At 37.9% G+C, this 18,338-nt stretch overlaps 1 protein-coding gene across 5 annotated transcripts in view; it reads left to right on the plus strand.

Annotated features, from left to right (window-relative positions):
* The window catches only part of zgc:158766 (uncharacterized protein LOC100009641 homolog), a 93,925-nt gene that overhangs the window by 29,110 nt on the left and 46,477 nt on the right, over positions 1–18,338 (plus strand). The window contains exon 1 of one of the 5 annotated variants that reach the window (XM_067447876.1): positions 8,839–9,242. The exons of the other annotated variants lie outside the window; for them this stretch is intronic. Coding sequence (XP_067303977.1) covers positions 9,174–9,242 — 69 coding nt within the window. The 5' untranslated portion in view covers positions 8,839–9,173. Of the gene's footprint in view, positions 1–8,838; positions 9,243–18,338 lie in introns of those variants that run through there. 5 annotated transcript variants of the gene reach the window in all.

Here is an 18,338-nt window from a genome sequence, read left to right on the forward strand (position 1 = left end):
GAAAGTCTCCATAAAACATGGAAACACAACACGTGTGTGTTTGTGTGCGTGCGTGCGTGCGTGTGTGTGTGTGTGTGTGTGTGTGTGTGTGTGTGTGCGTGGGCATCAAATCATCATATCAGAATGATTTCTGAAGGATCGTGTGACACTGAAGACTGGAGTAATGATGCTGAAAATTCAGTTTTGATCACAGGAATAAATTACATTTTTGCAATGTATTCACATAGAAAATGACTAATTTAAAGGTGCCCTAGAATGATTTGAAACAATATGTTAAATTGTTCTCTGATATCTACATAGAGGGCATGTGGCTTATTTAAGGGCAAAATTTGTCCAGATACAGTTTTACAGGTTCATTTACAACCCTATAAATTGTCCCTAGGATGTAATGCTCTGTTTTTGCCTTATTTGGAAGAGTCATGAATATTAATGTTGAGCTCTGCTCTGATTGGCTTATTTCAGCAGCTCACAGCAGTTCAGCTGTTCAGCTCGTGAGTCCTGACCGTCCTTACAGAACACAGACAGACTGAATGACACTTTAAAGGTGCACTATGCAACTTTCTGTCCACTGGAGGGCTATTCAAAACAAAGGTGTAGTTTGATGACGCCAAGTGTGAGCGCAGTATCTTGGGACGCATGTGGTCTTCACCTCACAGCCAGTGGAAAATAGGACACGGGCAGAAATCATGTTCATGGATGCGGTTATTAACGTTACTGTAGTGTAAAGCAGAGCAGGACCGAGTGTTGTGGACCTGAGCACGGCCGCTGGAGCGATTGTTACACAAACACACGGCTCCCGAGTACCGGGACTTTTATTATGACGGGGCGGGACACAGTCGCCGGGCGCCCGCACTTCCGCTTTTTCTGATCATGATTAAAGGTAAAGCAGCTCTGTTTATCATATTAGATACATTTAAGTGTGTTTAAAATGATGTTATGACGTTACTCTGTGCGTCCGCTCGGCGCTGCTGACATGTTCACACTGCTAAGAGAAAAGCGCTTCTGCAGAATAAAACCGAGGGTAGCGCAAATATGACGCGATTAACAGGCGACTCGCTCAAACGCTATGCTGACACGTCCTGGTCCTTAGTTAAAATAGCAATTTTCTCACAATTTACAAATAGTTGGAAACATTTGGGATATTGTAAGTACTCAACTGAACAAAATATAAAACACTGGTCTAGTGGTTATTGGATATTTTACTGCAAAAATACTACATAGTGCACCTTTAAGCAAAACATCTCAAATGGAGATTGATAAAATGCAGCTTACTTGTTTATTGGTGTTTTCAGATCATCCACGCGCGAGAAAGAGCTCGCGTTCGTGCGGTTGCCAGATTTCAGTAATTAAATCCCCCAAACAGAGCTTTTCTGGAAAAAAAAAACCCTGTATGCATCCGGTGTTTTACCTAAACATGTCCAATCTGTTGACATTTTTTATCTGTGGGAAGGGTAGAAAAGTCTCCTGCACAGCCTGGAACATGAAGTGTGTCCATGCGAGCAGCTTGTGTTTACTGATGATTCGCTCCGTCATTTCCGCCTGACAATGCACATGTTTGGACAGATGCAAATGTTGGGGGCGGGCATATAAATGATCCCCAATGCTTGCGTCATTGTTGGGTTTATGTTGAGAAGCACTTTTTTTTCCGTTGTGTTATAGATTCACGAGATTTACATAAGAAATAGGAGGCAATGATGTTTGAGAATCACAGTATGTGATGTCCATGTACTGAACTCTTATTATTACACTATGGCAAGGTTAATTCAATTTTTCATTCTAGGGCACCTTTAAATTGTAATAATATTTCACAATATTACAGTTTTTACTGTATTTTAATTGCCCCATTAGTGAGCAGAAGAGACTTCTTTCAAAAACAAAAAAAAATTATTTTAGTGTGTCAGATGTTTCTCCACAATTCCTTAAGAAAAATAGTAACAAATGGGAGTTATTTGCAAGACAATTTGTATTTTAAACTTGTACTTGAGAGACATTTGAGATTACTGGAGCTTTTTTTAGGGGGAACATCTGAGAAGAAAAGATACATTTCCTTACTTTAGATTTTAGTGTAAAATATAGCCAGGAGTTTCATTAGAATCTCTTCAGAAGACAGATTAAATGAACGTTGGAAAGAAATAGTCACAATCTCATTGATTCCTCCTACGACGGCAGAATCGCAGAGCATCAGGGCAGATGTTTGGCTCGAGAGCTGTTGGTCACGGGTTATCTGTCGCACACTTGAGTTACGATTATGGGAAAGCGAGCAGGGCTGCTGTGCCCGTCATTGGACTAATTTGTGATGGTGGTGTTATCTGATGGCCGCTGCCACTGGGGAGGGTCTTATCTGTTTTTTAGCATCTCACAAAATGGAGTTTCTAACTTCGAAGGACATATTTTGAGATATTTTCAGCAGCTGCTTTTGAAAAACAGGAAATGTGGCTGATGTCGATGGCAGATTCTGTGTGTTTTTATTCCTCATCATACCGTACCTGTCTGTACGGACAAATGTTTGTTATGCTGCTGTGAGTGTCTGTAAATGAGAGGGAACATAACACATACAGGACTTTACCTCTACCTAATCATTCTTGAGTTCTTGTTAAGCCACCCGACCCGAGAGTGAGAGAGAAAAGCTTCTGAGCTGATTGTGCACAGCCTTGAATCGAACAGCTTGATGTACCACCGCAGGGATTTATAGATTAGACAGCTATTGTGATACTTTACCTCTTAACACATGATCCTTTGTGTACTGCATCTCGATCCGTAATACACGTTAGAAAACCTGGAATTAAACTGAAATGGTCTGAGAATAATCAAGACATTACAACCTTTTTTGGAGCACAAAAGAAAAAAAAATTTAATAGTTGGAAAAACAGGCAATAGCATTGTTTATTCTAAGCATTTAAAGGCAGGGGCATTCTGATTGGCTGTCCAGGTTTTCATCATCTTGGAAAAAATATCTGTGTCATTGTGTTGATAGCTGTGGTGTGGACTTCACTATTCTGTTAGGGTTATAGTGATTTTTATTTATGCTTACATTTATGCATTTAGCAGACTGTTTTATCCAATTTTTCAAAGAGCCAACTATATTCCTGATATACAATGGCAGGTTTTATCAGACATCTTAGTTTGGAAGCAAGCTAGAGAAGAGGAGAAATGCAAAGAAGAAAAATGTGTTATTTTTGCAAGTGTGTGTTTGTGTGTGTGTGTGTAGCAAATCATTGAATGCTCTCTGAAGGATCATGTGACTCTGAACACTGGAGTAATGATACTGAAAATTCAGCTTTGATCACAGGAATAAATGATATGCAAAAATATATTGAAATAGAAATCAGCTCATTTAAATTATAATAATATTTCACAATATTAATGTTTTACTGTATTAAATAATTGCAGCTTTAGTGAGTAGAATATGTATTTGTTTGTGTAAATATATGTGTGTGTATTGCAAATAATTGTATTGTTTATTTTATTTTAAAACTTTACTGCAAAATATTCAGAAATGTTATAAATACAGTACAAGTTCAAGAGTTTAGGAAAACTGACCAGATTGCGTCATCATTTGCAGTGCTGAGCTCTTTAGTTTCCATCCACTCTGATTCTGTTTGTTCTGGTGGATCTTCAGGATTATATACTGCGGTTCTTCAGCAAGAGTTGGCCAATTAAAACTTCATTTGTTAATTATGAAGTTGAAATCACACTGTGCTGGAATGATTGAAGTGTGTATCAGGCTAAACAAGTTCAGTCTTGACCTGCAGTCAGTGTGAAGAGCAGCCCTCTAGTGGAGGACAGGATGAATTATCATTAGACTGGATGTCTGTGGAGATACTGGCTGTGTTTATTAAAACCCTTAAATATCTCCATCAGATACCAGAGGCATTTCCTGTTTTGCTTTTTTCTTGTTTTTTGTGCACACATTCATGTAGTGCAATATTAATATAATGAAACACAGTGCTCTTATTATTACTTTTACATTTATGCATTTGGCAGACGCTTCCAAAGCGACTTACATCTACATTTGATCAGCTCATGCTTTCCCTGTGAATCAAGCCCAAGACCTTGGCATTGCTAGTGTCATGTTTTACTGTTTGAGCTACTGTTTGACATTATTTGATCATTTTGTGTTGTTTCAAATATGTATGCTTTTTTTGTTGTTGAACACAAAAGGGAATCTTTTTAAGAGTCTTCATGCATTTATTTAGCTCAAACTGTATAGCAAGGTCATTGGTTTGATTCCCAGGAAGTGCTAGCCTGACGTGGTCATACTCAATTCTAGTCAGAATATGAGTCTGATGCTCCATTGGGCTGTGATTATGGGGCGTGTTTCAACCGAACCAGGAAAGACCTCAATTGGACAGAACTACAACCAATCAGAGCAACGAAGCGACGCATTGTCAAAAGTCAACAGAGCTCAACTGCACTGTGTTGCCATGTCCGCGCTTTTTCCCACGGGTTGTTTTCTATGTCCGTGGGTTGAAGCGACTATTATGTGTTATATAGACCCATGAGTGCGAATTTTAGCAGGCAACCTTGCCAAAATAACACACGTTACCCCCCAAAAGTCATTTTTCCCCCAGACAACCCCCCAAGAAGCTATTGTTTAGAGCTAGTAGTGGGCAGGTTTTGTTGTAAAAACTTGGCAACCCTGTCAGCACGAGCGCTGAAATCAGGCTGGAATACACGATCCTTGCCGGTGTTGTAAAAAAATAATATTATAATGATACACAGAGTAGAGAATCTAGACGCATTCTACCGGCAGCAAATCTAATCTGCCCGCGAGTGTCGTCTAGCAACTCTCAATACCCTTCTGAGCTGTATTCCCCTAACTCTTGCTGGGCCAATCACATCGTGTATAGATTCGGGGGCGGGGCCATAATGACGACGGCCGAGTTGCGTTTGTGTGCTTCTAGTAAACACAGAAGCTGGCGAACGGCGGTCTTTCGAATCAGCTTTGACCGTGACTCTGGAAGACTTGGAGTTAAGCTTTTCTCTGAGAAAAGAACAAAGAACGGCACTGAAGTCATTCTTAAAAAGGGAAGATGTATTCTGAGTTTTGCCGACCGGATGCGGTGAATGTTTAATCTATCTAGCGCTATCCTATCGCGTGCAGAGGGAGTTTGAAAGACAACCATTTATCCCGCCCCTCGGATTGAGCCCTGTCTATGGTGAGTTTGCAGACCAAACATCTTGATGTGGGTCTGACTTGTAATCTAACACAGAGTACTTACCCAACATGATCTTCATTTCTGAGAGAAATAGTGAAGGTGAATGCATACACAAACAAGCTCTCCGTTTAGGATTTGAACAAATATAACCCAAGCCCCTTTGATGACGTGATGATTACGTTATTGTTGATCATCTGTCCATCATCGTCTAAAGCCCGCCCTGATGGTTTCATTGGTCCGAACAGTTTCTGTTCAGGGATAATCACTCCTCTATGGATCGAGGCCAGACTGAACCGCCCGACCTAAAAATGTTGTGGGCGGGGCTGAGTTCGGCTGGCATCCAGGCTAAGGAAGTGCATGAATTGATCAAATGTAGACTTTAAATGCAATGCAAGTCGTCTAAAAGCATTTGCCAAATGCATAAATGTCAAACGGCTTTTTCATATAACAGCAGGTCGTAGTGACCATGAATGTAATAAATGTCAAAAAACACCATAAGTACATAACAGTTGATCTTCTAAAGTCAGGTTTGTGAGAGGAACGGAATCCAATTTTGGACTTTTGTGGTGATTTTATTGTGAGAAGTGGCCACTACAAACTGTTGTTGAATGGAAAAGAGCTGTGTGAAGATTGAATTATTGCTTAAATTGCTCATTTAGATTTAATGATGAGCTGTGGCGAATATTTACGAAACACATTGTGAAATGAGCTAAACCCGGACTTAAATCCTTACAAACCTCTAAGATGTGTCACAGTGACTAGTGGTGTGTGTAAAGAGTTTAGCTCTTCTAAATATACCCTAACATGATTACCAATACTACACTCGCTGCTCTGTGCACATAGAGTCATTTGATGTGATTGGGTGAGCATGATCTCTCTCCTCACTGTGTGCTCCAGGTCTGGCAGATGTTTAGGGTGGTAATGGATGACTCTGACATGTTTGGAGTTACACATTCCATCGCAGTGTACAGACATGTTCATGCTTTCCACACGCTCAGCACAGGTGTGGCACACGCAGCAAAATGTAGAAAATAATCACCATTTATGTTTTCATTTACTTTTTTTGTCTGCTTTTCAATCACATTTTGTCTTAACTTTCTCATTATTTCAATTTAAGTGTAATTAACATGCCTGTGTACAAGAAAATCGGAATCCAAAAAGCGACTTTTATTAACAATGTAAGTTATATTTAGATAACTTATATGATTTAATGTCAGCTCTGTTTTAAGGATTGAAGATATTTCAATAACACTTTACAGTAGGGATGCAACAAAATGCAAATTTTGGCTGATATCGATAACCGATAATTCTTTATATTTGAAAGCTGATAACCAATATATTAGGCGGTAAATCTAAATCCAAATTTTTATATAATTTTTGAGAGACTGATTACAAAAACAAAAGTCTCAACATTAAAAGCCATGTTCCAAGCACACCTTCTTATTATAATTTTATGTAGCCTAAATGACAGACTTGTGCTGCACTGAACTGTATTTAATTTTTTGAAGTAATTCCGATCATATTTCAAGCAATTCAAAACCCTCATGGCGCATCTGAAGTGTCTCAGCTGAAGGAAATAATCCATTATTAATCGGCTTTAATATATAGGCCAAATGTTCCTATCAGACCGATAATGATAACATCAAAAAATGAACATATATCGCCTAATACTGATATGGCTGAAATATTGTACATCCCTATTAATGTTAGTTAATAAAAATGTTCATGTCAGTTCACAGTGCTTTGTTTAGATTTTAAGAATGTATAAGTAAATGTTGAGATTAACATTAACTAAGATTAACGTATGCATTAGACATATTTTTCATTGTTAATGTTCATGTTAACTGGTGTAGTTAATGTAACCAATTAAACCTCATGGTAAAGTGTTACCACTATTTCTCTGAAAATGCTCAAAAGAGATTTAATGGAGATCTCACTTATGACCCTTTCAAAATCCTTGAAGATGACAAAAAGAGATAATTTGATGAGAAGGGTTTGAGTTCACAGTGAGGTCATCAACTTCTGAGCACAGTTTGAGACTTTAAGATCTTTTCTGGAGGAGGGACATTGTGAGATACATGGGGTCTTTTTCTTAACTGAAACATTTAAGACGTAAGCGTCTCCATTTGATATTAATTGAATCGCACTGTCAATGAGAATCAATAAAGATGTTTGTTTTGATTTTAAAAAATGAAGAGTCTCTTAATTTGTCTTCATCTTTTACATATCAAGGAGAATCAGTCAAGATATAAAACATTTTTTTTGTTGGTAACACTTGACAATAAGTAAACTAAAATATAATGTAAAATATTGGGAATTTAAAGGGTTAGTTCACCCAAAAATTAATTACTCACCCTAATGTCGTTCGACACCCGTAAGATTCATCTTCTGAACACAAATTAAGATATTTTTGCTGATATCCGATGGCTCAGAAAGGCCTTCATTAACACCAATGTAATTTCCTCTCTCAAGACCCATAAAGGCACTAAAGACGTCGTTACAAAGCCCATCTCACTACAGCGGCTCTACAATCATTACATGAAGCGGCGAGAAGAGTTTGTGTGCAAAAAAATAAATAACGACTTGTATAGTGACAAAAATATCTTCATTTGCGTTCTGAAGATGAACGGAGGTCTTAAGTAATTAATGACAGAATTTTTGGGTGAACTAACCCTTTAAAGGGGTCATTGATTACGATTTCACTTTTTTAACTTAATGTTGCTGTTTGAGCCTAAATAAGGGGCATGATAGGACCCATTTCAATTTGGTAACAATTTACTTGAAGCCTTAATGTATAATATTCATAGCGTGCTTTGTGCATTGTATTTTAATAAATAATAGTTTAAAAAATGCATTATATGTTCAGATTACTTGTTACTTCTGGTTGTTTGTCATGTGTTTTAATGCATTATGCTTTGTAAACATTGAACATTGAATATGTATTAATTATCCATTACGTCATGCATTACAAGGCATAATTAATGCATTGAAAATACTCGGTAACTGTTTAGTTTAAGATCCAATTCTCACTTTTAACTAGTTTCTTATTAGCATGCATGTTACTAGGATAATGGCTATTTATTAGTACTTATAAAGCACATATTAATTCCTTATTCTGCATGGCCATATTCAATCAATCAATCAATCAACTTGATTTATATAGCGCTTTTACATTGCCGATTGTTTTAAAGCAGCTTCACAGTGTTAAACAGGACAACACTGCAACTAAATTTGATTTGGTTGTACGGTCGTTCTGGAGAAAACAGTGAACATCCCTTAACCCTACCCAACACCTAAACTTAACAACCACCTTACTAACAATTAATACACAGTAATTAGGAGTTTATTGAGGCAAAAGTCATAGTTAATAGTGAGAATTGGCCCCTAAACTAAAGTGTGACCGATTCATGTAAAGTGTTACATGAAATTCAAAGCAGTTTTTTGTTTGTTTTGAACCGTTCTAGTTTGTGTCAGCTCTAGTTTTTGGATTATCCGTTTCCCTGACAAGATTTAGAGTAGCTCTATTGTAGTTGAGTGACCTGAGCCACCAATGGCATGCTGATGTCTTCTTTTTTCTTTTTTCCCCTCCTTCTTTGACAAAAGCGACAGCATAAGCTGAAACCCTAGTCCATTTGTTTTGTCAGGACAAAGAGGCAGGAGAGGGGGAGGCTTTGGCCGCTCTAAAGTAGGGGGTAGTAAAGGTCTGTTCCCCTGCAGGGCAGTTGTGGACGGGGGTGTTGTTGTGGTTTGTGTGCAGCTCAGATCGTGTGTTTTCTCAGTGCTAAAGGAAATTGCATCAGTATGCATTATCCAGCCGGGAGGAGGGCCGTAGCCGAGCTCGCTGTCTGTCTCTCTCTCAAACGTCCCATTAGAGCGCAGAGACACCGGCTGACGTAGTCATGGGTGCAGCGGACCTGTCCAGCTCTGTGACACTCAGTGCATGGACTTACACTGGATTAATGAACTAAACGTATTTATTTATGTGGCATATTTATGTTTTTTCTACTACCTTGAATGCGGACGCTGAGCACTATGCACTCCAGAGTGAAGTCGCGGAGCTGTGATAATTACCTGAGTATAAAGGTAAGCGTGCACATTTGACACCCTCCCACCACATCACAGGTCTCTTCATCATCATTATGCTTTGAAGAAGATGATTTCTTGTTATTTAACTGTAAATTAAGAAAGCATTCACCACTTTTCAATTAGGATTGTGATGATCCTATCAAACAGGAAAAAGGCTTTTCCTTAGGGAAGCTGGTTTTGTATGGAAAGTATTTTGTTTTCTAGTGATGGGAAATTTAGTTTCCTTACAAAAAGTCGTCACCTTTATTTCTATAATGCTTTATACAAAGCAGCTTTACAGTAATAAACATAAAATGATGCAAACTTAATCAAATATGAGACTTAGTGCCTTATTCAGTTCAGAAAGCACTGACTGTATCAAGGCACATCTGTATTTATTTTTTTAGGAGATGCTTTTATTGAAAGTGACTTACAAACAAGAAAATGTCATGGTGACATTATATATATATCACGTGTATTATAATTTTTTTCTTAGTTTTGACTTCTGATATTAATGCCGTTTAGGGATATATAGATCCGTGTTTTGTGGAAGAACATATGTGGGACTAATTAAGACTGTGAGTGTTTGACTCAACCTGCTTGGTAATGAGTGGCATTAGGACTCAGCTCTGGCTTTTGTGCAGTAATCCACACATCATGGGAGCGGCGTCTTGAAATGATCCCTCAATTAGAGCACTTAAAACTCCTCTCGTAATTACCTCTGAAACGATGATTTGCCAGCAGGTTTACGGTGTGTGAGAGCTGATGCAGGATGTGTTTGTGTCATCATGCTGTAATCGCTCATAGATTCACTATAGAACCTGTTTCAGAGCAGCTGCGTGTTGCTTTTGTCCTCCCATGAGTCAATGCACATTCCATCTGTAGACGTCAGCCTGTTCGACAGCTGTCAGTCACATCAGGTGCGGCGCTTACAGGACTTACCGTCTTTCAAACTGATGGATTTAGCGACGGAGGTCACGATTATGTCATTTCGGCTGATGACGTTCAAATAATTGCATCTAATAATTGTCAGCTTAACACTCATACACCTCGAAATGTATTCTCATTGAACTTGTTATTGAATGTGTTTCCTATGAGAAAGTAACACATTGCATTGGGGTAAAAAGATAGAATAGTAAATAATAGTAATATCAATTAATAGTATTATATATTAATAATACTATAATTAATATAATAATATTAATAAATTATAATAAAGTAAAATTTCTTTATCATAAAATGATAAAGAATAATATAATGTTTAAATATTTTATATATAAATATTAAATATATATATTATAAGGCTTATAGTATAATAATATGATAATACATGTTTTATTTATTATTCAGATACTAATATTCATTATAATTTTGATTATTCAAAAAGACTGTAATTTTTCATATATTAAAAAATAGCATGTATTTATTTATTTATTCACACTTAACGTAATAGTTAACCCTGGGTTATCTTGCTTCACTTTTCACATAAATTTCATAATTTATTTCATAATTCATGCTCATAATTTAACCAGGTTTAACTACTATCCTGGGTATTTATTACAAAACCCTGGGTTAACGTCCTTAACGGAGGCTCTAGAATTGTGCTTCCTCATATTATATACTGACAACTATACTATATCAAGTTTACACTGAATAACCTGTACGGACTATAAAGGTAATAATATAACATTCTCTTCATTCAAATTATTGTGTTTTAATTAAATTAGCCATTTTTCTCATCAAACACTGTTAAAGCATGCTGTGTTTTCGTGACTGTCCAAAAGCATTTGAATTTAAGGCACGTGATTGGTTGTTGGTTACTAAGCATCTAGATGTACCATTCTATCTGGACTGCATCGTTTCACTGTGTACACGTTTGGCACCGCAATGCGGGTTAGGGTTACAAGTGTGAAAACTTCCTTTACCCTGGGTTAAAAGCTGGGTTTAGAACAACGATAACCCAGGGTTAAGTTTCTGGAAAATGTGCAACCCTACTAACAAAACAGATTAGGGCTTTATACACTTTCAAGGTATTTCTGGAAATGTTCAGCTCCTTTGCAACCCTAGTTCAGGAAGCTGTCTGGTGATCTACATTGGCTTTCATAATAGCCAGTTCAGCATCACATATCTCAGTCGTTAAAATCTCTGCAGCTGACCCGTTGTATTTTCCCCCTCCATAATCATGCATTTGTCACCAGACAGCTCTATAGAAGCATTAAAGCTGCTTTGACACCTGCATATAGGAGGTGTGTGGCTGCGCCGCTGCTCCTCTCCTGTTTCAGTCCCGCGGCGGCTTCATGCTCCACTGGAGAGCTGGTGCGCGAGGCCTTTGTCTTCCTGACCCACTAAACGAGAAGGACACAGAAAGAGAGACAGATGCCCTTCCCGTCAGACTGTCAGGAGTTCACACATGGTTTGTTTAGCGCTCTCTGCAAGGCCTGTCGTTTAGAGCTGCTTCGTTTGGCAAATCCCAGGTCCTGCTTAGTTACTGTATGTTTGCATTGCAGTAAAAGGTGGTTAAGTGGACCTCGAGTCTATTAGAGCATCAGTGGCAGCGGTGATGTCAGTGATTTGTAAAAACAACATCTTTAGTGGTCTGATGGGGTTCCCACGCTCTTGGAAAAACCTAATAATTGGGTTTTCCAGGCCTGTAAAAGTCATAGAAAATCAGTGAAATCTTAAAAAGTCACGGTTATTTCTGTAGTAAATATCAGTTTTATATTTAATCATTCATCATGAATGTGTGTATGTATTAGAAATAACAAAATAATATCGCTTTTTTATTATTGTTGTTTATTATTTACTATATATTAAAATTAAGATTTTTATATATCCTGTAATCTCTCTCTCTCTCTCTCTCTCTCTCTCTCTCTCTCTCTCTCTCTCTCTCTCTCTCTCTCTCTCTCTCTCTCTCTCTCTCTCTCTCTCTCTCTCTCTCTCTCTCTCTCTCTATATATATATATATATATATATATATATATATACACAAATATATATATATATATATATATATATATATATATATATATATATATATATATTTTATTTTTTATTTATGTACTAGAAATAACACAATATTAGTAAATAATCTTTTATATAGTATATTTTATATAATAAAAACAATGATATTATTTTATTGCTATTTCATTTTTTTATTATATGTTAAAATGTTAGGGAATTAATTACGATTTTTTACATGTCCTGCCATATTTATAAAAATGATAATATATATGGGAATATGGGAACCCTGTTGTATAGAATAGCAAATTATTGTATTTTCAAACAATTAGCATATATTGACATTGCACAGAAGTGACATTGCACCCGACCGACGTTTTCAACTAACCCGCCCGCAACTCGGACCGCAAAAAAGAAAATATTGTACCCGATCCGCTTCCTGACCCGTATTCTTTAAAAGTAGTAAATGCTCCCAGGCATAATATCCATTAATCCAGCCTGTGGAGGAGAAATGTTTCAGGCCCTGACGTGGTGCGCCGGCGAGAGCAGGCAGTTCTTGAGGCGGCCCATCATTGTCCATTTCAGCTGCCTCTAAATGCATATTATTGATGAACGGCATGTTTATATTTCGACCCTGCTTGGAGAATTCATCAGCAGGTCAACTGAGAGAGAGACACTTTTGGAAAAGAGTGCAAGCTCTTAGGAGCTTTTTCTGAATGCTGTATGACAGTGGTTCTCAAACCGGTCCTGGAGTACCACCAGCCCTGCACATTTAGTATGTCTCCCTATTTCTGACACACCCATTTCAGGTCTTGCAGTCTCTACTAATGAGCTCATGAATTGAATCAGGTGTGTTAGATGATGGAGACATACAAAATGTGCAGGGCTGGTGGTCCTCCAGGACAGGTTTGAGAACCACAGCTGTATGATATAGCCTATAGTGTTATTAATAAAGGCTTGATTTATTCATTCATATATTTTCGTTTTTCCTAAGATGCTGCATATGTTTATCCAGTCTAATCGAAGTGTGCGTCTCTCTCCACCGACTTTCCTAACAAAAATCCCACCCTGGAATATATACCCCAAAATGAGTTTTATGCACATGGTTTTTCGCGTGCACTTTATGCTACCCAAGAGCGTGTCACATACACGCAATAAAGGGTGTATTATATAAATGCATGCAAAAAACTGCGTAGCATATGCACGCCAAAGCTCGTTTTGGCGTATACATTCCATGAGATTGCATTACTGAGCTATATGCGTTTAAAAGTATAGCCTACTAAAATGGTACAGTGGCATTGCTTAGTTCAACGTGTTGGGAAATCGGGCATTTTGTCCTGTGTCATCTTTATTTCAAACGACCCGACCGATCGCGACCTGAAAATCATTAAAAATATTTTTGGTTGACTCGTAAACAGGGATACCCGCTCATTTTGGATTAACCCGCGCATCACTGGTGGTAGCTAAGGTTCTCTGGATGCTGTTTTGGGTGGTTGCATTTTAATTTCTTATTGTCTCAAGGGGATTTTCTTTTTTCCAGTTCGTAGGTCCGATCACTTCATAAAAGTAAACCCTACATGCTGCATGATGTCCACGGTGCTAATGATGTGTTGTGTTCGAAGCAGGTTGTGATCAAATCCCTAAACCTCAGTGTGAGCAGCAGGAAAGATGTGATGGAGGACAAAAGCTAAATGTGTGCGTTAGTGGGCAGGTTCTGTGGTTGTACCTTCTGTAGCAGATGTCAGTCTGTTTAATAGAGAACAGCGTGACACCTGGAATCCACGTTGTTGGGTTGGCGATATAATTACGGGTCCAGCCAGGTCTCTTCAAAGAGGGTGGATTCCTCCGCGTCCTGCTCCTTCACCAGATACCACACACATCAACGCTTCCTCCAAGCCCACACTTGTGCTTTGGCTGCTATTTAAAGCTCTTTTACTGGCTTCAGCCAGGTGAAATAACTTTTTCAAGGTTATGGAAATGCGTCAGAAGCGCTGCCCAGTCTTATTTATCTTTCATCTTCAAAGCCTCACTTATCTCTACCTCTCTTGAAGTCCTCCGTCCAGTGCTGTGTTCTAGCCATATGTTTAGTCTTCCCAGACTTTAAACGTGGTATTTTGGGTGGGGGCGCATTGGTACGGATATGCAGGCCGCTCTCAATACAGCTTGTAGCTTATACCAACCATCGCAAACGTTTTCGGGTTAAAACATGTTCAAAAGACCAAAGCCAGTCTTCAGACTCCACTAGTGTCACTTTGGGGGGCTCAAACCCTATTCATTTATTTTTGCATGCCCCACAGGAAGTACAAATAAAAAGTTAGTCTGTGATGTTTTCAGTTGGCGCGTGAATAAAACTTTATTTGTCTGTCATTCAGTAATCAAAATGCTTTGTTAATTTTGACAATGAATTTTATAATTCAAACAATAAATGCAGCTTTGGTGCTCTTAAAATGTAGCATGACAGATTGCTGTAGCACCTAGCACCTTGTAGCATCTCTTGCTTTCCTACTAGTTATAGCACCAAATAAACATGAATGAACATCAGATGGTATGTTAAAAGATATGCTGTATAGCAAAAATGTATCATGTCTCGTGTAATCACTTCGCTCAGCTAGTGTAATTAATTAGTTGGTAGTCTGTATATAGTGTCCAAAGTTACTAGCCACAATTTTGACATCGATACCATGGGACAAAACTACCATATACATATCTTTTCAATATTATCTTGCAAATTTGGACTGCTGTCACTTTAAGACCTGACTCCCGGATCAATTATTCTGTAACACATCCGTTTTCTTTCTTAACTGTTTACGTTCCCTTAAAACATAACTGACTCTGTTTACGTGAATACTTGAATACCAAGACTGGCATTTTGACATTATATTGTGTGTATTTGACTTTTTAAAAGCAATAATCAGTAACTCAATTTAGGACTGAGAGGCAGCTTTATGTTTGCAATCACGCCCTGTAATAACAACAATAATCATCCAGGGGCAAATGAAACAAGTGAGTGAGGAAAGGCGGGTGTGTGTGACTCGCTGTTGGAGAGATGAGAGAGCGAGAAAACACAGCTGGTATGCGAGATAAATTAGTATTGGATTTATTTCCGAGATCGATATGTACTGAAAAAAAGTCTATATTCTTGCCAACTGTACATTTTAAAAGACTACAATTGAAAAATGTATATTTAGGCTATATATATATATATATATAAAAGTCAACCCGCCAAAGTGGCTAGTAGGAGTGACTGTTACACGCCACTGCTGAAATACACCCATATTTGGCGGATGTTAATGTCAAGCCCTGTATCTCTCTCTCTCTCTCTCTCTCTCTCTCTCTCTCTCTCTCTCTCTCTCTCTCTCTCTCTCTCTCTCTCTCTCTCTCTCTCTCTTTCTCTCTCTCTCGCTCTCTCTCTCTCTCTATATATATATACACACACACAAACAGTCATTTTTATCGTTATCATTATTATTTTTTACATATGATGAAAGGCCATTTTGGTTCAGTTTATTTCGACAGTCTTGTGGCCTGAGGTTTTGGAGGCTCCTGTCAGTCCGAGGCCTGAGTCCCTGGTCCCACTGGAACGATCCATAATCCTACCCTGCCCAAGGCACTATTTTGTAGCCTGCCACAATAACCTAAAAAAGTACCGTTGAACGATGTTAGAAATCATGTTGCCTTTCCTCCCATTGTTAGCTTTTCCTCCAAAATGCGGTTCTACTCTTCCCTGCAGTTTCAGTGCGCTGTGATTATTTCTGGAGCTCTGTGAGCCGCAGTGCCACTAATGTGGGTGAGTGATTAAGTTTCCTAGAGCGTCAAGAAAGACTTTCTGCAGGAGGGATGAAACAATGGCTGCCCTGTGGAGGAGTCACGGCATGTGGACGGCACATTGTCATTGTCTAATACAGGGCCAACAGAGCAGAACAAACAGGGAAATTTAAAGTGAGAGCTTTTGGTTACTTTGCCGGGGATTTTTCCTGGGCTTTTCCCGTGTCGAGATGTCTGATCCAGTTTTTGTAGTCTTGCACCCAAATCAGTGTTATTTTAGTATCATTAAGATACTATTATATTTTTTATTAATGGTTTTAATTAGATTTTTAATATTTTCCATTTTCATTGAAATATTCTTTTTTAGTTTTTAGTTTGTATATTTCACTAGTTCTCGTTTTATTTAAATATACAGTATATATACATTTCTATATATTTTTTATTTAGTTTTATTTTATTAGTTTCTTTGTGTGTGTGATTTTATATACAGGTCCTTCTCAAAAAATTATTTATTATTTTCCATAATGTAATGATAAAAATTAAACTTTCAAATATTTTAGATTCATTGCACACCAACTGAAATATTTCAGGTCTTTTATTGTTTTAATACGGATGATTTTGGCATACAGCTCATGAAAACCCAAAATTCCTATCTCAAAAAATTAGCATATTTCATCCGACCAATAAAAGAAAAGTGTTTTTAATACAAAAAAGTCAACCTTCAAATAATTATGTTCAGTTATGCACTCAATACTTGGTCGGGAATCCTTTTGCAGAAATGACAGCTTCAATGCGGCGTGGCATGGAGGCGATCAGCCTGTGGCACTGCTGAGGTGTTCTGGAGGCCCTGGATGCTTCGATAGCGGCCTTAAGCTCATCCAGAGTATTGGGTCTTGCGTCTCTCAACTTTCTCTTCACAATATCCCACAGGTTCTCTATGGGGTTCAGGTCAGGAGAGTTGGCAGGCCAATTGAGCACAGTAATACCATGGTCAGTAAACCATTTACCAGTGGTTTTGACACTGTGAGCAGGTGCCAGGTCGGGCTGAAAAACGAAATCTTCATCTCCATAAAGCTTTTCAGCAGATGGAAGCATGAAGTGCTCCAAAATCTCCTGATAGCTAGCTGACCCTGCCCTTGATAAAACACAGTGGACCAACACCAGCAGCTGACATGGCACCCCAGACCATCACTGACTGCGGGTACTTGACACTGGACTTCAGGCATTTTGGCATTTCCTTCTCCCCAGTCTTCCTCCAGACTCTGGCACCTTGATTTCCGAATGACATGCACAATTTGCTTTCATCCGAAAAAAGTACTTTGGATCACTGACCAACAGTCTAGTGCTGCTTCTCTGTAGCCCAAAAGTGTCTTGACCTGGGGAATGCGACACCTGTAGCCCATTTCCTGCACACGCCTGTGCACGGTGGCTCTGGATGTTTCTACTGCAGACTCAGTCCACTGCTTCCGCAGGTCCCCCAAGGTCTGGAATCGGTCCTTCTTCACAATCTTCCTCAGGGTCCGGTCACCTCTTCTCATTGTGCAGCGTTTTTTGCCACACTTTTGCCTTCCCACAGACTTCCCACTGAGGTGCCTTGATACAGCACTCTGGGAACAGCCTATTCGTTCAGAAATTCCTTTCTGTGTCTTACCCTCTCGCTTGAGGGTGTCAATGATGGCCTTCTGGACAGCAGTCAGGTCGGCAGTCTTACCCATGATTGCGGTTTTGAGTAATGAACCAGGCTGGGAGTTTTTAAAAGCCTCAGGAATCTTTTGCAGGTGTTAAGAGTTAATTAGTTGATTCAGATGATTAGGTTAATAGCTTGTTTAGAGAACCTTTTCATGATATGCTAATTTTTTGAGACAGGAATTTTGGGTTTTCATGAGCTGTATGCCAAAATCATCCGTATTAAAACAATAAAAGACCTGAAATATTTCAGTTGGTGTGCAATGAATCTAAAATATATGAAAGTTTAATTTTTATCATTACATTATGGAAAATAATGAACTCTATCACAATATGCAAATATTTATATATATATACAGATTTATATATATACAGTATATATATATATATATATATATATATATATATATATATATACAGGTCCTTCTCAAAAAATTTGCATATATATATATACATTTTTAAATAAATAAATTACACACATATATGTGTATGTACCATCACTATCATTTATCTATAAATATTTTGTTACTTATAAATGACACAATTTATTAATAAATGTAATTTTATATATTTATTTTTGTGAACTTGTTTTTGTTTTTCTAATATCGATATTTTTTATTTATGTATTATTTTATAGTTTTAGTTATTTTAGTTTAAATTAAAATGAGAAAAGTCGAAATAAAATATGTTTTATATTTATTTTAC

The sequence above is a fragment of the Pseudorasbora parva genome, chromosome 7 (assembly GCF_024679245.1).
Source record: "Pseudorasbora parva isolate DD20220531a chromosome 7, ASM2467924v1, whole genome shotgun sequence".
NCBI lineage: Eukaryota > Metazoa > Chordata > Actinopteri > Cypriniformes > Gobionidae > Pseudorasbora > Pseudorasbora parva.